This window comes from Sinohyriopsis cumingii, chromosome 12, assembly GCF_028554795.1.
Source record: "Sinohyriopsis cumingii isolate HCF-2022 chromosome 12, ASM2855479v2, whole genome shotgun sequence".
Lineage (NCBI taxonomy): Eukaryota > Metazoa > Mollusca > Bivalvia > Unionida > Unionidae > Sinohyriopsis > Sinohyriopsis cumingii.
Window position 1 is genome coordinate 24,253,654 of NC_142972.1, and position 21,872 is coordinate 24,275,525.

Below are 21,872 nucleotides of genomic sequence, written 5' to 3' on the forward strand. Positions count from 1 at the left end.
TTTAGTAGTTATAAAAAACTTGGGCTAATGGAAAGATGGATGACAAAGACAATTCCACATGTTCTTGGCAAGTAGAAACTATTTTTTTTCCCCGAAATATGGAAGACAATTTTAACTTGGAAAAAAAGAAGAGATAATTCTGTCATTTGTGCCATACAGCAAGACTGATAAAATTTTAATAATTATTTAAACATTTTTGGACAGAGGGTCATGGATATAAATATTTATTTAATTACACATGCCCTTAAATTTCACTATTAAATGATGAAAAAAGTCAAGAGGATTCATTTACAACATTGTTTATTTTGAAGTTTATAGATACCATACATAAAAATCTGTCAAGCACAAAATGAAATTCAATAAAGTCAGCTTCTGATGGTCAATTAAATATTTCTACAATATCTCCAATTATACTGCCTGCTTGATTAGATTGGTATATGTCTTGATTTTTGTGGCCATGGACATATCAACATATCTGTCTCCAATGCTTACAATCATACCACCAATGATACTTGGGTCAACCTGAAAAGAATTGTAAACAAAATTAAATGTGAGTACAAGTCAATCAGATAATATGACTTTTTAAAATTATCTTGGGTCTGGGAAAATCTCAATTTAATGGAGTCTTCAACTAATGTAAACTTACTTATTGCTGTATGTTTTTACTTCTGCAGTGATATCCATATTAATTCCATATGCCAAATTAATTATTGGGGCTTTATTAAACAAGGCATGTGGCCTCGCATAATGGCACACGCTATAGTTTTAGATACAGATATTAAAAAACTTTACAACTGCTAAGGATGAGTGTTATCTGGCCATGGCACAAGAAACTGAGTCATGTGTACACGTCGTGACTGCTAAGGTTGGGTGTTATCTGGCCATGGCACAAGAATTTGAATCATGTGTACAAGTCACATCAGTGAAACAAAGATGTAAGAAGAAGAAAAAAACACTGCTACACGCCTTCTTCAAACCAGGTACTTGAACTGTGAAGATCATTCACAATTCTAATGAATGTGCAGTTTTAAAGCATATTGTTCCTCAGATGTTTCTTGTGACGAGGCCTGTGATACTGTGTACAGAACTGTATTTATTCATGTGATAGGATGTAAGTTTCAAAAGGACCTGTATTGTTCAGCTAATTCATCATTAAATTCATGTTTCTGAAAAATAATTTAATATGAAATTTACACAAATAGTTAAGTAAATGCAGAGAAACCATTCTATCTAACTTCTGATTCCCATATAATGTTACTAGGTTCACAATATATTTAATACTTGTTATGATGTGTTTACTTATCCTCTTACCTTCAATTCAAGATTAACTTTTTCATCCTTTTTGACAAATTCCTGAAGTGTTGATCTCAGTTCTTTTTCACCCACAGCATCAAGGGGCTGAAAGAAATGTGACCTTTTAACATTTTTCTTTAAAAAATTATGCAAGAAAATATAGTGTGCGATTCGTGTAGAAATGAGGAAAAACTATCATTGCCAGAAGCTGATGATAAAAATGTCCTTTGTACCCTCTTAAAATTGATGTCCTTAATACAATTATCCTGAATACACCTAATACAGACAAAGACCTCATGCAGCCAGCATAAAATTGTTTCATAAAGCAAATTTCTTTCTCCTCTGCTTCTGAGGGCTTGAAATATCCTGAAGCATACTACAAAACAAGAACTATAATTTTCAACTGGAAATAATTCAGCTGAAACAATTTTGTGCTACAGCAATTTTGTGGCATCTGTTTACAGTGTAATCATAGCTGCCAACCCTCCAGGCTTGAAATTAGTGAAAATAGGGATAAAAATTAGTGAATTTTGACATGAATTCATGAAGCAATCAAGTCTGGGAATACTTGTCGGTAGTCCTACATGTAAGACCTCAATGCTAACATTTATGTTGTGGGCATCAAGGTCTTACAGCCCAACTAACGGTGCTTTGTAGCGTGTTTTAATGTTGACTAACATCATTATGAAAGTCAAATTTTCAGGAATATTTCAGACAACTGACAACTAAAATAACGGTGCTTTTCTACAAAGTAAAGTTGTAATGTTTTAGTCAGACTTTACTTACTCTGATGTCTTTTCTCTAATCAATTCAAATTCTCACAAGAAATGGACCTGTTTTCAAGTTTTGTTGGCCTACATTTCAGTTGGCTGGAAAACAATGAAAGCTGAGAATGCCAAATTCAGGTTAAGTTGAAATATTGTTCTTTAACGAAATGAATAAAAAATATATTATGCCTACTGGAACTGTAAGAAATGGTTCGTTTTGTTCAAGAAACGGTTCCCCAACATGAACCTACTTGAACTTACTTTGGCATACCTCGACTACCATCGCATTGCAACAAATTCAAATGTATGTCAACGGAACGTTTTTCTAGTATCATATTTTCATTCCACCAGGATAAAGACAGCACAGTAAGTATATTAATTACACGTAAATTAGTGGAAGAGTGTCGATATAGGCTGCCAAGTGTGTGAGATGTTCCTGAAACTTTGACTACTCGCTATACAAGGCCGTTATTTGGATAGTAAGACATAGCACTAAAACAAGGACAACATGTGCTATGTCTTACATTGTAGGACTAACTTGTCGGAACAATTGTTTAGCATGGTCTCCAGCTGATAAAGGTAACTCACAAACAATGCTTCAGCATTGGTACCTTGCATGTCTTCCTTTCATGACTTAAAATATTCCAGAGCTGAAATCTGCTGAGGCAAATTCTTAATTTTCCCAACCTCTATCTGCTTTTGGCTACCAATGTGCTTCCTCGCATCATCTCTGCCACCATGCTCAATGCTAAAATTTGTGGCACACAGCATGCAAATTGCATGATGTGTATCTGTGTTTGATGACTGAATGCACAGCCAATTTTTGGTATATTCCAAACTAAACTTCACTTTTTGTGCAATACACATCTTTTTCCTTGTTGGTGAAGACATTTTCTAGATGCAATGCCGAATGGTAATTCAACTCAGTGTTTGCTGCGCATGCACGGAGCAAAATTCCAATTAGGCCCCATTTTCTCAAAAGCAGTTGTACTCTTATACATATAGATTACAATATGCAAAAATGCTTGCTACCAGCCAACTGTACTAATCAGCTATAGTTCCACTATTATTGCGACCAGAAGTACTGGACCGTTACAGCAACTGCTGATATCATGACTAGCGCTTAACGGGAAATCGTTTACTTTATTAAAGATTTAAAATAATTGAGAATTGGGGAATTCATGAGGATTGGCAACTATCGTTTAATGGTTGCTCCCCAGTGTAGAACAGTTCTAATTTGGTAAAGTGACTTGACAATCTGGCCATAAAAGCATATCTAAACAGCTGTTGTGATGAATCCACCATTCCTGCAGTACTCTTGGCCAGAGATCTTGATCAAGCAAATGTAAAAGAGGGCCTGGTATTATGGGAAGTAAATCCAAGAAGCCACTTGAACGTAATAATATTTCCTCGTAGAATAATATGAGCATAAGACCAATCATAAATTTGTCTTTATTGTTTCATTATTTAGTGTACTTTATATGAAAATGTTCTATTACAGACCTTGCTCCTTGAGTTTATATGCTTCGTGCATGGTTTTCTTTATTAATTCACCCCATTCCCAATTCTGCAAATGTTTTCAAACTGCACATAGTTATTGCTGGATTAATTGTTGAATTGTGCATTTCTTCAAGTTGCTTTCTTCAATAAAAAGCCTTAAAAAATGCATTACACTGATGGCCTGTGACTTTCAAGAGTCTCTGAAATTCACTACAAATATCGGCTACACAACTAGACACACGTCTTTCTGTCTTGGGAAATAAAAGTTTGAATCAAAATTGTTATGACATGCATTATAAATCCATATAACATATTCCTACTAGTTCAGGATAATCTCTGGCAATGAAATTTAGGCTAAACATTACTTTTACTCCTGTGAAAGAAAATAGGTCTTTAAAAACAATGTTCGATATCAACATGTGTATCCAATTCACACACACATATTAGCCATTTCTTAATTTGTAAAGGTAAATTTGACTATTTAAATCAGGAAAAGTAAAAAGTAGAACAAAAACTGAAAAGATGCTTATATAAAGGAATTTGACATATAGCTTTAAATGACTAAAACTGCTATCACACATGAAAGTTTGTGAAATGATATTGTTTTCCAGTAACAGGTTTTTACCACTGTATAAAATGGGAAGTTTTTGGCCTGCTTTCCATCTTCCTTTCCCTCAATCACTCCTTAAGATAACTAGATCTGTGTTCAAAAAATGCATATGCCCCCAATGCAGACCAAAAAGGATATTTCTGAAAAGTTCAAAGGTCTGTGATGTAAATGTGTTATTGTGTCGAAACATTTTTTTTCCCTTTTAAATTGTACTTTTACCTTTAGAACCCAAACTTTATAGGGTTTTTCCTTACCCCAGGTGCAAGCTATCCACAAAATTCAGTCAAGGTAGATGTAACTGAACTAAGTTATCATGCATAAACTACTTTTCTTTTAGTTGGCGACCTTGCCCGATGAGCTCTTGACCTCAACAATGAGATGATTCTTCCTTACCCCAAGTGAAAGCCATTACACTAAGCGTAGATAACTGCAGATGGAGGACAACTCAAGTTACTATGCAGAAATGAAACTGGTAACAGATGGACGAATGTATGTATGGACAATTGGATAAAAGTATGCATGTTGTTGTTGTTGTTGTGGGGTTTAGTGCCATTTTTCAGCACATGATAGGCTATGCATGGCAGCCGGTATTAATAGTGGAGGAAGGACCCGGGAAGAACCACCGACCCACGACAAGCTACTGGCAAGCTTTCTCACATACCCACATTGGCCGAATCCTAGACTCGAACCCACACAGACAGAGATGAGATGGCAGTGATCCGTAATGGAGAGTGCTTTAGACCACTCAGCCACCCAAATGTATGTATGGACGGACAAAGGTATGTATGGACAGATGGACAAATATAGGTATGGATAGACAAACAAATGTATGTATGGACAGATGGACAAATGTACGTATGGACAGATAGACAAATGTATGAATGGAAAGACAGACATTATCATAACATTATACTCTCCACCTTATGGCTGACATATAAAAATGATTATACACAGGTGGTTCATTCCACTACATGTTACCTTGGCTGTAGTTACAGTGCAGATGATCTCCCCTCTAACGGCACTCATAAGTTTGTCGAATGATGAAAGAACATTTCCAATCTTCTTCAGTCTGCCATTTTCTGCCATGGTAGCTGAAAGGAAAAACAGGTTTAAAATGGAAGCCAATAGATTAATTGTAAATTTTCGCTTACCAAAGTGTAATACATCCCAAAATATTTGTCCATGTCTGTTATACAGAACTAATGTTATTGTGCAGAAATGATTTTAATTCTTTCACAGTAACCTTGAATCTGATCCCCAAATCAACAGGGTTTTTCCTTACATTTAGTGAAATCCATCCACAAGGTTTGGTAAAAGAAGATGACATGCAGAACTCAAGTTATTGCATGGAAATAAAAGTTCTTGACCCCTACTTTTGACATTTTTATCCTAAAATCAATAGAATTCTTCCTTGCCCCAAGTGCTGACCATCCACAATGTTTGGTAACTGTATACAGTAAAGAACTTGAGTCATTGTGCAGAAACAATTTTTCTCCTTTCAGTCAGTGACTCTGACCTTTTGACCCAAAAATCTATAGGGTTCTTCCTTACTCCAAGTGCAAGAAACCTACAAAGTTTGCTATCTGTAGTTGGTGGAGAATTCAAGTCAGAAGAAATGAAATTTTTTCGGTAGCAATGAATTTGATCTTAGAGTGTTTGACACCTATATGAATAGTTTTCTTCCATACACCAAGTGCAAGCCATCCACACAGTCTATAACTGTAGACGGTGAATAAGTAGACTTACTGTGCAGGAGTGAAATTGGTTACAGCCAGATGGGTGAACAGACAGACATACAACCTCATAATGTAATATGCACAGTATTAAGGCAGATGTATAATATGAGGCTCATTTAGCCCAGGATTGCTCACCTGGTTAACATCTACCCAATAGACAAATGCTCACCTGGTTAACATCTACTCAACAGACAAATGCTCACCTGGTTAACATTTACCCAAACGACAAATGCTCACCTGGTTAACATCTACTCAATAGACAAATGCTCACCTGGTTAACATTTACCCAAAAAGACAAATGCTCACCTGGTTAATATCTACCCAACAGACAAAAGCTCACCTGGATAGCATCTACCCAAGAGAGAAAAGCTCACCTGGTTAACATCTACCCAAAAAACAAAAACCTGGTTAACATCTACCCAACAGACAAATGCTCACCTGGTTAACATCTACCCAATATACATATGCTCACCTGGTTAACATCTACCCAAGAGAGAAAAGCTCACCTGTTTAACATCTATCCAAAAGACAAATGCTCACCTGGTTAATATCTACCCAATAGACAAATGCTCATCTGGTTAACATCTACCCAATAGACTAATGCAAGAGCAATTGGCCAAGAAATCATACTCAGTAGGATGCTTTCTGTTAACATTTCATCCAATATTCTCTTGACTGCATATGTTATGCAAACAACTGTTTAAGATTTCTCTTATTTCTTCATTCATTATTTGAGGCACATCAATGTAATTTTTCCAATTTTGAAAAATCCTTATACCAGAATGACTAGTGTCAAAGATAGTCAAAGTCTGTTGAAACATTTTTTGGAGATAAAGTTATATAAATATTCTTCTACATTTTGTGGTGTATTGGTATCATTTGTGCAAATCTGCAGGCCCTCTTTGCCACACTGCTTCCTGTCAAAGTTTCTCAAATTAAGTGTTGTTGTTTTTTTTACTTAAAGAATTCAGTTAACTTCTATTTTTGTAATGCTGCCACTATAATTATGCCAGGTTGAAATCATGTGTATACTTTGGAAAGTCTACATGTCATGATGCTTTTTTTCAAATACGATCAGAAGTTATGGAGAAGTTGGTTAAAGGTTTCGTCCCCAATTTTAGCAATGACTGCCATATTCTATGAAGATTCAGCTTTACTTGTACATACTTGAAATCCTTGTAAGTCAGAATGCTGTCAAGTCTAGTAAAATTCTTTTTGAGAAGATTAATTCAATGTCTTTCTGTTGTTTTGCAATGGCATGATTCCTACAAATCTAAAAGCCCTACATACAATGATGCTCGGTGCTAAACTTAACTTTATGGCCTGGTGAACTAATAAAACTAAACCTGCAAGAAATAAAAAAACTGTTTGCATAGCTTTTGCTACATATTATCCGTTAACTCAAACATTTCCTTTGTGCATCCAACAATCTCAACCAGCCTTGCCTCCAGAAAACGATTTATTAGGAAAACAAGTTTTTAGCTCAGTTTTAGCCTGTTATCAACAAAGGTCTTGACGGAGAAACACTAGCAATGTTATAATGAGCCAAAAGTTGTATCGTGATATTGCAACATTTCATATAACATTGTTACAATAATATGATGGTGTTTATACTATTGTATGTAAAGCCAAATGATTGGCCATAGTTACAACTTATGCAAAATTCCATTAAAAAATTCTGTGGACCACTGCCTTTAGACTGTTGCTATTTGACAAATATGTCCTGACTAAAATATACTAATGTCAAGGTCACAGATGACCGAGGTAAACCTTCAACTCTGTATTAGTGCTTTCCAGTGACATGGAACCTAACTAATGTATACCACCTCAAATTATGTATAATATCAATAATCTGTCATTTTTGCTGTTAATGTCATTACACCTCATCTGACAATTTGTTTTGAATGTGATAGATAATAACATTACTATATAAATGACATCCAAACGCCCAGACAGGCAGAATAACAAAGTCCCTCTCATTTTTCTTTGAAAAGCATGATAGGGAAATATGGCCCTCATTTTCTTTGCACAGAAACAGGTGAAAAATTGCCCAAGCTTGCAGTTTCAAAATTACATGCCAGACTTTTAAAGTGAATCCAGTAAAGCAAGTATTCCCTACTAAAGAAAGTACATTCCATTACCAAGTAAATTGGTTGTCAGGGATGAGAACTTCTGTTTTGCCATCACGTCTTGAATTGTATCTGAAAATGACAACCAACGATATGTGTAATTAAGATGCACACTTGACATTATGAATGTTTTTAAAAAATACAACTACAACTTATGTATAGACAAAAAGCCACTGCATTAAAATGAGGCAAATTAAAACATGTAACATTTCTGTCATTGTGTAAATATGAATCATCAACAAAATTTGCTTAATTTAGTATTTTTTGTAGTAGTATTTGTAGTAGTAGTAACTTGTACAGATCAAGGTGAAGAATAGAATTAAAGAAAATGACTTAAAGTCAGGAAAAAATATCCTTACAATTATCTTGAATACCAGGAACCATGATGACTAAATATTGACTGTTGCACCTTGGTTGAACTGTCAAGTACTTTTGCCCCCTATAATGATCAAGATATGGGGATTTGTTAAAACTTGGGTTGGAGAATGTTTCTCTGGACTTGCTCAGGGTGCAACACTAATTACTGTTATAAAGAAAGAAAAAGATATACAACCCATTGTCATACAGATCATTAATTCTTGTTTTTTTAAATTCCATTAATGCAGAACATGTGCAGATACCATCATTAATACACTTACTAATTTTGTCTTTTCTCTTTAAGCTTGGATTTAACAGGAACTCTGTAAATCTAGCATCCTTATTTAACAACTCCTGTAAATGATAAATAAAATAAGACATATTTTGTGTTTAAAAAGAGTCTTGAAACTATGTTATCTTTGAATCTGATTTATCAGATCATCTTTAATTTGGTCTATGACAAATATATTTATAGTTGGTAAATACTTGGGTGGCATTCTTCTGTTATAATGTTTAAAAACTATATTTTTAGTAATAAAAAGATATACTTGAAGAAAATACACAACATTCCAATAATCTATGAAAAAAGTGATGCTTAGCATCCATCTTGGATGAACCAATAAGCAATTGGGTGTTCTGGCTGCAATGTACACACTATGATACATTCATGGTCTCAACTTCTTATGACAAGCCCCTGACATAGGATGCAACTCTCCAGACTCATTACCATTTTGGTACCAGAATCCAGGAAAAACCTTCATAAACTCCAATCATTTCACAGTAATTTTCTATACCAGCTATTATATTGGAAAATAATAAAACTGATGGGAATTTGTACCATTCATTTCCAAATAAGATGGTTTTCAATAAAATTAGGAAAAATGTTGGCATAAGCTTACATTGAACATATTAAACTTTGTTTTCTATAATTGCAATATTAAAGTTGTTGTTATAGGGCTTAACACCAATTTCAGTTCAAGATAGGCTATACATGGCAGCCAGTAAAAATGGTGGAGGAAGAACCCGGGAAAACCCTGGAAAGAACCACCGACCCACAAGAAGCTACCAGCAAGCTTTTTCACATACCCACAATGGCAGAACCCGAGACTTGAACCCACACAGACAGAGGTGAGATGGCAGTACTTTAGACCACTCTGCCACTCAGGGCCCCACAATATGAAAATAGGATGGGCTTAAGACAGCTTGAAAATAAAACTATACCCCTCTTTGAATTCATGCCATCTTTAAAGAAAGTTATTACTAGATGCAAGCACAACAAAATGTATTGAATTTGAGATTCTATCCCAAATTATTTTAGTACTCTTCTCACCTGTTATTGGTAATAACTACTATAGGTTACACACAAAAAATTAGATCTGCTATTATTTACAACGCAGACTTTTATGTGAAATTGGATGAAAGATCAACAACAAAAAATGAGTCAATATAATACTGATCCCACACCAATAGGGCAATTAGAATAAAGTTCAAATTCCATGTAGTCACAACTAGATATCAGAAGTTTCATGCTGAAATCCTTATGTTCACATGAACATCATTTATAGAGGAATGACAATAACAAATTTGAATATGAGATCAGCATCATTCTCATTAATGGACAACTAGACATTAGATGTCTTTGAGTGAAAACTGTCATTTCAAAATAATTTTAGATTCAGTAGGAGCAGCAACAAGATTTTCAAGAGGTCTGCTGGTGTGGTCATACTGAAGGTCAGACACAAGCAACTAGATATCATAATTAGTATTCTAATGGAAAACCCATGTTAATAAGATGGTGGAAAGCCAATGTTAATATGACAGCCCATTTAAGATTAGCAAAATCAATATTTTCAAGATGATTGCCATATAAATAAGACATCCTAGGAAATCTTGTAGTGAAAATACCACGCTGATATGAACAACCATTCAGGAGTAGCAATAACAAGACTTTCAAGCTGTCTGTGTTCAAGTCATATTGGATGTTGAGTGGAAATATTATCATTTAGGACCAACTAAATACCTTAAGAAATCTTCTTGTAAAACCTCATTTCAATACATGACTTTCATTTGAATACATGTAGTGTTAACAAGATACTCAAACTCATATCCTTCTTTCTTACCACAAGAGCAAGTCATCCACAAAGCTGGTTAACTGTAAATGATGGAGAACTTAAGTTATTGCACAGAAACCATTTTTCTTCTTTCAGTCACAATGACCTTGACCTTTCAACTTGAAGCCAACAGGGTTCTCCCTTACCCAAAGTGCAAGCTGTCCACAAAGACTGTGAACTGTAGATTGTGGATTACTTGAGTTACTGTGCTGAAACTTTTCTCCTTTCAATGACAGTGACCTTGCCCTTGGATATCTTCTAAGTCCCAAAATCAATAGGGCTCTACTATACTCCAAGCACAAATCATACATCATCCATGGAGATGCATATCTGTAGATGGTGTAGAACTAGAGTTATTATGCTAAAACCCTTTTCTTTTCTTTCAGTCACAGTGACCCTGACCCAGAAACTGACTGCATTCTTCCTTACCTCAAGTGCAACCCACCCACAACATTTGGCAACTCTAGATGGTGGATACTGTAAACAGACAAATGTACGGACAGACAGTATCATTCATGTAATATGCTCCATCTAGTGGCAGGTGTATAAAAATTGTCTAGAAGCACATTTCTTATGGGGTTTTTAAATATGTGCTTAAATGTTTTGCTTTTGTCACCCTTTTTGATTTTTAAGATTTAGGTTTTGAGTTATGGTTTTTTTCTGTTGACTGCCATTTATAACGAGGAAATCCCTTACCCTTAGTGACTTAAGCTCTTTTTCCACAGCATCCAACTTCTTTTCTTTTGAAGCAGCAGAGAAGAGTGCCGTAGCATATCGACCCTCCACACCATACACTTGGATTGGAGGCTGGCAAAATGAAATACTCTTGAATGAAAATTCAGATTTAAAGTCACAGTCCTATTTAATTACACCCTTTGAATTCTAGCTAATAAATATTGAGAAAGAACATCAATCAACAATTCTGATAAATAGCAGCTGCAAGAATTGCTCATATAATAAATACCAAAGTCATTCCCCCTCCATTTTTTTTTATTAACTCATGCATAATAATCAATTTTCATACTGAATGTAATATCACCATCCATTTACTGTCATTCACCACAAGATGCTTAACTATACAATAAGCTTTTTATTAGTATGATATTCAAAGAATAATCTGTGAATGATGTTAAGGAGGCATTTTATTTCATTTGCTCAAAAGAAAACAAGAGTCCCTTGAAGGAGCTAATGCTCAATTAACCAAAAAAGAATTTCCAGGAATCCAAGATTACAACATTTGCTCTGTTCTGTCCTTTCATTCCTTTTAACTGCTGACTATTCCTTTTGACTGCTATTTAAACTATCTGATATTCTTCGGAATATACCAAACTTGGTAACAAAACCTTTTACTCAAGATGTGAGTTAATATGTTTACAAGATACCTGTGAAATTGATGATAAAATTCATTACCATGGCCATTTACCACAAACATGGATAGAAAATTATTCAGTCTGTCTTAAACATGTAGGTATGACTATCAATGTTAATGAAGGAACAACTATTCCCTATTTTTTCCCCCAATGTTAGTATAGCCATTCATTTTGGATAATTAGTTGCTTCAAATTTTTGGTGGACACATTGGCATCATTTTCATTCAGATTCAACTATATATAGAAAGAAGTGTTTTAATGAAAATACCAATACAATTATGCACCCCAAGTACAGAACTAAGATTTTCAAGATGGCTAATATTGATAGGGCCAACAAGGTGTCACAAGTCTTTAAGTGAAAACCCCATGTCTTTATGTCAATCTGTTAAATGTTTCAAGATGGCTATTTTGACTGCAATCAGATCCCCATTATTTTCATTAGGCACCAACTACATACCATAAGTCTTTATGTGAAAAACTCATGTCACCAAGTCCAACAATTCAGGAGTGATAGAAACAAAATTTTCAAAATGCCTATCATGGCCAAAGAATTGGCAGTCTAGTTTTTTTATTATTCAGGACCAACTATAGATCAAAGTCTTTCAGTGAAAACCCCAAGCCGATACATACCTCCTTTCACAGGTTGAATTAATACATTTTGTTTCAAAATATTCAATGTCAGAACAGCATCAATTTGACATGAGACCAACAATTTAAGTCTTTTAGTGAAAAGCATATTTGGATATGATAATTTGTTTAGGTGGAACAGCAATAACAAAATGCTAAATATTGATGACATGGCTGCCATGTAGATTATTAAACTGTCACCATTTACATTTGTGACCAACAAGACATCGTAAGTCTTTTGGTTAATGCGCTGTAAAGATCAGAACAGTCATCTAGGAAAAGTAGCCACAAGGTTTTCAAAATGACCATTGTGGTGGCCAGATCAGAACATTTTCAGCTACAAAAAAATCAGACATGAAAGGAATTGTTTCTGCGAAAACCACATGCTGTTGTCACCATACTGGATTCCGAGCAGCACCATTTTCATTTAGGACCATCTAGACATCACATCAAGTTTTCCAAGAAAAAAAAAACATGTTAATAGACCTATCCATTCAGGTGGAGTAGCAATGAGATTTTCAAGATGACTATTGTGGTGTCCATTTGCATATAGGAAAATTAGACAAGTAAGTCTTCTGATGAAAAACCCATGTCAATATGACTTTTCCTTCAGGAGTAGTGATAAGATTTTCATGATGGCTTCCATGGTGGCCATACTGGATGCCAGTCTGGCCCCATTTTCATTTAGGACCAACAAAACATTGTAAGAAGTCTTTTAGTGGAGGAGAAGTAATAACAAGATTTTCAAGAATTTGAGTGGCACCATTTTCACTTGGGACCAAGTAGACCATGGGATGAATGTATGTGTAATATTTCATGTCAATCCTCCAAGTAGTTTAGACATAACAACAAACTTGCACAGACAGACTGACAAATGATGTGACCAGATGAGCTTTTCTTTCAAAACACTATACAACAGAATTACACCCCCACAACTGTATGTAATCACAAAAAATGAACTACTACTTAACAACAAGTAGACCTACTACCTACAAAATACGTAACAACTAATAAACATGCATTTCTGGTGATGTTTGATGTTCATATTTTATTTGATAATGTCCCCCAACTAGTACTGGAAGACGATAGCAAAAGTCATTTATTGTTGCTAGTATCTCTTTCAAGTCAACACATATTTTGCCTGATGTGCTGACAGAGAGTGGCACAATATAGTTTAAAAAATGTTTGTGTGATGACCTAATGTAATGTCTACATTACAGACATTAAAAAATCACTTGATTATAAGGTTTTTGATACATCATGGAGATAAGCTTTTCTGTTGTCTTGTTGTTTGTGATTATAGATTATTTAAAGTGAGGTAATTATGAGCACCATATGTCCAATGTCTGACATATCAGGTCAGCAATTGGTCAGTTGACAGTCCTGAGCTCATTTGTTGGATGGCAATGTCAGAACCTCTGACATGCACATATATCTTTTTTCATGTCTTAACTCTCAAAAACTCTGTTCATATCTTTTCTTAATACACCTTTTTCTGCTTCCTTTCGGATCCAATCACATATCACATCTGTATATGAATGACTGTCTTAAATACTGTATAATACAAATATATTTATACAGCTTGAAAAAAAACAGCATATTGCCACTAAGACTGTACCATATATATGTACTTACATTTTCCACAATTTTCCCTTATTTGTGTTTTTCATGACAATAAAAAACCAATTTCCTGTATGTTAATTTATATATAGAACTGAATTAAGTTGATATAATTTCATTTATGTTATCATGTATATACAACAACCTATCAAATATGATTTTTTTAAATGGTAAGGATGTTTATGGAATAGTTCCCTGACAATCAGCTACGTTGTAACATGTGTATGAGGAATTTAAAGATTTTTTAAAAAATGATAACCCCCAAGGTGGCAATATTGGATGACCAAGGGCACTATTTTCAATCGGAACTGATGAGACCTTGAGATAAATGTGTGTGTGTGTGTGATGTTCATGGCATTTCTCCCAGTAATTTAGAGGAGCAGTGATAACAAGCTTGCAATAATGGATGGATGACACGGCTAAAATTGCTGTACCCCATAAACAGACAAACTGCTGAACAAAAGTTTGTTTCTTTACTAAATGGCATATAATGACTTACATTAACCAATTTATGCCTTACTGCTGAGGATGAGAACTGGCGTACCTGAAAATATACATAATTATATTTATTAGAAGACCTTCAATTTATATGAACACTTTCTCTGTGAAAAGCAGGTGTCCAAAAGATGACACACTTCATAACATGCAGCTCCAAGTCACAATAATCATTTTTTTCTTTATAATTTACAAATTGCCAAATATGCTGACAGGAAAAGAGCAAAACTGTGATAAGACTGAGGCATACATATGTCAATGTTTTGCTAAGACAGTGAGAAGATCTAAGTCTAACTGAATGGTTGACCCTAATATAAATTACTTTCTCCAAAACAAAAGCAGTTTTTTAACTTTCTTATACACTTTCCAATAATTAATCTATAAGCTTATATGTTAATGGTTGACTAACTCCTGTTTCTGTCTTTTCCCATGTGGAGAAAACATAGATATTTTATCTGCTACAACTGTAACAAGGACAGGACTTGCACGTCAAGCCCATGATCATAGCATTCCATTAAAATGTGTGACCGTGACAACAAGGTCACAAGGAGAAGCAAATGTGATGCAAATTTAATTATCTTAGATTCATAATTCTACAACCTAAGTATGAAGAACCTAAGTATGAAGATAAATAACTACATCAAAGGGTTTAGTAAGTACATGCAAATTAAATATATTTAACAAAAATCTTAATAAAAATTTTCTTTAACTGTGGCCATAACCCCCACAGCAAATAAGCAAGTGCACATAATGAATTGTCTAACATTCATAATACTTCTTCAAAAGTATAAAGAAAATCTGAAAAGAGATTTAGGAAATATAAACAATCAAAAACCACAAAACAGTAATGCAAATTTTTATGACTGACTATGACCCCAAGGTCAAAGGGGTGAAAGTGTAACAATTGTGTTAGCTTCATAATGATTCATTCTATATATTAAGAAGCTCCATTGAGGGATTTTGAAAATATACAATAAAACCCTATTTAAGTAGCCATTTATGATCCTACTCACTATATATGGGTCAATGTTACTTTAGAAATGCATCGTCATGAGCAACCATTCTTATTGCAACACATGTCCATGATTTTTTGGCAAAGTATGTTTCAATACCACTATGACCAACTGTATCATAAAATCAAATAAACAATACAGACTTATATTAAATCCAAAGCAAACACAATTTCTGACTTAACCCTTTACCTCATGCAAGTGCCTTTGGACACCTCTACTCCATTCGCATGGAAGCACCTTTTGATATCTGCTGTAAACAGCCATTTTAAGACAGTTTTCATAGCTCCACCTTTGGGGAAAAACCCCTATTAAATACTAAATTCATTTCTGCGAATGACAATTACATCAGATCACATGGTCACTGTTTATGCTCTGGTCGATATCTGCTTTTTAAATTATCTGGTTCGTAATCTCCACTCTCCAAAATGGAGGTTGCGGATTTCATTCAGTACTTACGAAGTTATCACGATTAGAATCACAACTAAGAAAGTTGTTTTTGTTGTTGTGGGATTTAACGCCATTTTTCAGCACACGATAGGCTATACATGGCGGCCAGTATTAATGGTGGAGGAAGAACCCGGGAAAACCCCGGGAAGAACCACCGACCCACAAGAAGCTACTGGCAAGCTTTCTCACATACCAACTAAGAAAGCTTCATTAACTTAGGTAAATGCTCTGATATAGGCAGCAATTAGTATTTATAAATTATCAAATTCAGATGACTTGGTGATGTAGATGCGGACAAAAAAGTTGTAAATTTCAAGTCGAGAAATGGCAGTTACGATTGGTCATGCGGTCTCACTTACTTGATGGTGAACGAGTTCTCTCAAGATTTTAAAGCACATAAAAAAATTCTTCCATGAAAAATAATTACACAGCTATAACAATCGGACTTTACCCTAAAACATTTCCACACATAATATATGTGTACCAAAAATGTAAAATGGTTAAAATTGCTGTTAAATGTAAATACACTACAACGCTTAACAGTTAACAGGCAGGCCTATGCAAATGGAGTCGAATAGGTAACAGGTGTTCTATTTATAGCATGCTGCACTTTGTAACTATGCTCTATGAGGTAAAGGGTTAAGATGCCAACAGATGGTACCTGGGTACCCACCCCTTAATAATAACCAGGGTAATAAAATGAGCAAACAGGAACCTTTTTTAAAAAAAATGAATTCCAAGCCCAGATCGAGACACATAATAATGATTACAATTCGAGGCTCATGTCATGTATGCATTTTTCATCATCACAGGGGATTGTATGGCTGTTTACAATTTACTTGTCATATATGTACTACATAATTAAACAAAGGAGGATACTTCTCTCCTTTCTCGCAAGACCTCTTTAAGAATCAATGCTGATATTTAAAACTATACCATCCTATCTTCGTACCAGTCTATTTTTCTTGCAACTTAAATGTGCTTGTTTTGAGAGCCTTATGTCATTAACTAGGCCAGTACCTTTTGTTGACAGACGGTATTCTTGAATGTGAAACTTATTTTCATAGATTCATTCTATTCGGATACTATATACGTAGCACACCAGTCTAAACTGAAAATAAATGACATTTCAACAAACAATGAAGAACTACAGCTTACTTTAAGTTACTATACATTGTTTTGTTGGTGGTACGGATACTTGAACATAGCAGAGTTATAAAGTATTTTCATGTGAAGCTTCCTCCCTATCAGTTTTTGTAACATATAATAATAATAGTGCCCCCTACCTTCCTCTACCGTTATGACCCAAACCCCGTATAGATTACAGTTTGCCCTTGAAATCAGACACGAGCTGCTCAATTTGAACTTTGTGGTTTGTTATAATAAGATGGCAGTACTATACTGACGATCGTATTTTCACTATGATTATTCTATTTAATGCAACCAATGTTTTGCTCTGGTGTATGAATATTTGCTATACTACAGTTCAACCAATTTTTACTGTACCAGCTGCCCGGCAGTCCTGAAGGAGGCCATAGTTGGAATCAGTTCACAATTAATACTTCCAGTTCAGTACCCACGAATGTAGTTCTAGTCTATTTTTAGAACATTTTTTCCTCTCTCATTTTGGTGGTGATAGAAGAGTTTTATTTATGCATTTTTGGTAGGGATTTAAAGGTAACTGTTTATTCTTGATAATATGAGCTCAGGGTGTTGTTGTCTGTATGTATTTTGGCGACAGTGCACAGTGAGTAATAAGGCCTTGGTGATGATCCGGAAGTGAAATTCATGTTCTGGTTACATGCTGTTATGTTGACAGTCAATAATCTAAAAAAAGAGCAGGTCAACCTTTGACAAGAACTTCACCGTGAAGTCATCTTTGAAGGTATTTTAGATTAACATATGATTTGCATTGATTGTCACACAGTGGAAAGGTCAGTACTGAGAAACAAATGTAGAGAACATATAGTAAAATTAATTGTGTACTATGTCCTGTAAGGGCAGTATTGGAGCAAAGTTTAAATTGGTATAAAATCTTTATTATTAAAGATAGACACATGAAATTTTAATATGTCATGTATATTGACTTTTAAAATATAAGAATGAAATTAAAAGTAAAAAATTAATTTTTATTTTAAAAATTTTAATAAAATTTTAAAAAAATTAAAAAAAATAATTAAAAAACCCCTAAAATGCACATATATAATATTTTTGGGAATCATATTAAATGTTATCAGCATGTATATATTCCTACACCATATAAAAGCTCCAATGTTGGATTTTTGTCACATTTTGTCAGAGAAAATATCTTTGTAGTCAAAATGAGACCTTCATTAAAAATACATGAAGACAAAATTATAATTTGTATTGGCCATTCAGACTATTTATTAGGGGTCCAATCAGTTAATTTATGTGTTTATGATGGGGTCACTTCCTGAGTAACAAACTTCTGCTTGTATAGCCTTCAGTAATTGTTTATAAACATAGTTATAAGGTATTTAGTGAGAGGACAGCGATGAAAACTTTATACTAGAACCTACTCAAGTTCTCTACTAAATCATTTTAAACTGTCTGAGAATGAAATACAGGTCAAAGGGATAAAATATGCTTCCCCCAGGTATATTTACCCTTGGATGTAAGAAAAAAGCAAAATGATGTAAGTTGAATACAAAATGCATTCCATTTTATTGTTCAGTTAGGTTAAGATATTGATTGGTGTAGTGCGGCATTGTGGCCTATATGATGTTATGGGAATTCTAATGATCCATCTTGCTTTATGCATTATTAATTACTAATACTATTTGTTAACTGACACTCTAAAGATTACATAAGAAGCATTCAAACAAATTATTTGAATTTAACTTTGTACATGGTTACATATCCCACATGTACAAATATCCATCCATTTTAGAATGTTTGGGATCAAAAGTTCACATTCAGTACATCATATAGGCTGACATTGTATCTATAGTGAACCTGTAAAGCACATTTATGGCTATGTGCACTGAAAAGATCCCAAAATGTTATTTTCATCATGAATATGCCTATGTATGGTAACATATTTCAATTTAGTACTTTGACAGAGTGCGGTATTGAAACATCAGCTGATATCTGATTCCATTCAATCAATGAGCTTAATAATTGGTAACCAACACTCTTCAAAATACCATATAAATGTTCAAATAGATAATTTGAATTATGTTTGCACATTTGATCTTAACAAGTACATTGTATATGTCCTACATATGCAAATTTCCATCCTTGTTTACAAGTTTTGGGGATGAGAATTTCACATTTAGCTGATGATATAGGATTTATTGGTACTTATAGTTGATTTGTATGACCACATTTGGCTGTATTCACTTGCAATATCCAAAATTGTTATTTCCCTCATGAATAAGAATGCTTATAGTAACACATTCTAATTTAGTACATTGTCACCTGACTTTCCTGTATACTGGTATGTAATAATGTTTACACCAATGATCAAACCTCACCGCCCCAACATTGCCTTAAACTTTATGATACATAGTCTACCTGATTAGTTTTTTAACTTGTAAATGGCTAAATGTGCTTCTAGAAACCTCATATACTTTTAGGATGAATTTAACACTTTAATACATGGCCATTGCTTCACATTTCTGAGTGTCACTCTGTCAAGTTTAATATTTTCCCCCATGCTTGCAACCTTAATGTTAATTTGAAATCACCATATCTAACACAGTTTAACTTCATTTACATAGATCTTACTGTTTTCTAGAATTAAGTGAAACATATTGGATCTTTTCAGGTCTAGCCTGGTATCTGGAACAAAGTGTTAGAGTTGGATTAGCTTGGAAGCTCTCCTGAGTAGTCTGGTGGTAATAGCATGGTTTCATAAGGGCATGTGCAGTGTACTGCCATAAGTGACCAAGATTAGTTCATATCACCACACTGATATATGGCACCTCAAAGACATGGCTTAGGTTTTCATGAGAGAGATCAGCACCATTTTTCAGTAAGGTAGAACCTCCCTAGTAACTATTTTCCTGTCCCATTGCCACCTTTTGTTGTTATCGACATTGAAATGGAATGCATTTTTGCTATAAAACATGGTAGTGGTCCCATTAGAACTTTAAATCTGAATGTGCTATTAGTTATGGAAACAACTGCCTAAGTACCTGACACAATAAATGTGGAACATAGCACCTGTCAGTGTTTCTTTAGTGTGTACACCTATATGCATCTGGACAGGCATATTGCGGTTTGCTGCCAAAATCACTATGAGCTATGATGCTTCACTACCCCTGGGGAAAATGTTATCAGTTATACAGACCCAAACTACCATTTGTTTTAAATATCATTCATTAGTCAACTTTTCTGTCTAAAATTTGTCAAACTGTGTTTTAAAACTTGTATGAAAATTTAAGTTTTCAATAAAATTTAGTTTTTAAAATTTAAATGTTAATTTAATTTGCCATTAAAACTGAATTTATCAACATTTGTAATTTTCAAACATATTTTCAGACAGGGCTTATCTTGTATCACAATTAGGTTTTTACTGCATTGAAAAATTCCTATAATTAAGGAAGATATAGCAAATTTAGTTTTGGTTTCTCAAGAGTACTTGGACCAGAACTTGTACCCTGTGGAACACCAGCACTACATACTTTCTGACAGGTGTCACATGTTTTCCTTGCAAGGAAATTCAAAAAGACTTCATGTATAAAGTTGAAATAGGTATAGCATGCAAATATAAAAGTTTGACTAAAATTGGCGTAAAACATGTAGCCTGTCAGGAATCAGTTCACAATTAATACTTCCAGTTCAGTACCCACGAATGTAGTTCTAGTCTATTTTTAGAACATTTTTTCCTCTCTCATTTTGGTGGTGATAGAAGAGTTTTATTTATGCATTTTTGGTAGGGATTTAAAGGTAACTGTTTATTCTTGATAATATGAGCTCAGGGTGTTGTTGTCTGTATGTATTTTGGCGACAGTGCACAGTGAGTAATAAGGCCTTGGTGATGATCCGGAAGTGAAATTCATGTTCTGGTTACATGCTGTTATGTTGACAGTCAATAATCTAAAAAAAGAGCAGGTCAACCTTTGACAAGAACTTCACCGTGAAGTCATCTTTGAAGGTATTTTAGATTAACATATGATTTGCATTGATTGTCACACAGTGGAAAGGTCAGTACTGAGAAACAAATGTAGAGAACATATAGTAAAATTAATTGTGTACTATGTCCAGTTGCAAAAAGCGGAAATCGCACTGCAATATGGGTTAATTACTCCTAAACTCGAATACAGATCTTAAACACGGAAAGAATGTTCATCGTAAGTGTTCACGGATTCTGTTAAATCATTTTGCTTTCTTTTTTATTTTTTTAAGCAGGAGTTTGTATCATGCAGGATGTACCATGCTGTTGCTTTGCAGTTTGTATCATCATGGTTATTTAAGTATCATATCATCTTCGACGTTTTAGTCTTTTTCTTCTTTATCACCACTACGGGCATCGTCGTCGTCATCATCAGTATTATCACAAAGTTGTAACAAGATTTTACTGAAGAAATCATTGCAGCATTTAATGAATAAACTTCGCATTTGAATGAAGACACTTCGAAAACGAGTCAGTTTTATCACATAAAAATCAATCTATAATTTTATCTGCATATTATTCCGTAAAACAGCATTAATCCATCCACACACACACACACACACACACACACACAGAGGGCCGGCGCCAGACCCGGCCAGACTATCTGGCGCCCTAGACAAGGTTAGATTCTGGCGACCTCCGGAAAATATCAATTTC

The 21,872-nt window shown here is 34.4% G+C and overlaps 1 protein-coding gene across 1 annotated transcript; it reads right to left on the bottom strand.

Moving 5' to 3' along the window:
- Window positions 1-283: 283 nt before the first annotated feature.
- LOC149786107 (ATP synthase subunit O, mitochondrial-like) lies at window positions 284-21,329 on the bottom strand. Its single transcript, XM_089976423.1, has 9 exons — window positions 21,306-21,329; window positions 17,582-17,611; window positions 14,620-14,664; window positions 11,200-11,310; window positions 8,674-8,746; window positions 8,048-8,107; window positions 5,149-5,261; window positions 1,312-1,398; window positions 284-522 (listed from the first exon to the last, which is right to left on the bottom strand). The coding sequence occupies exons 2-9, from the start codon at window positions 17,609-17,611 to the stop codon at window positions 409-411; spliced, it is 633 nt and encodes a 210-aa protein (XP_089832549.1). The 5' UTR covers window positions 21,306-21,329; the 3' UTR covers window positions 284-408.
- Between the last annotated feature and the right edge of the window lie 543 nt (window positions 21,330-21,872).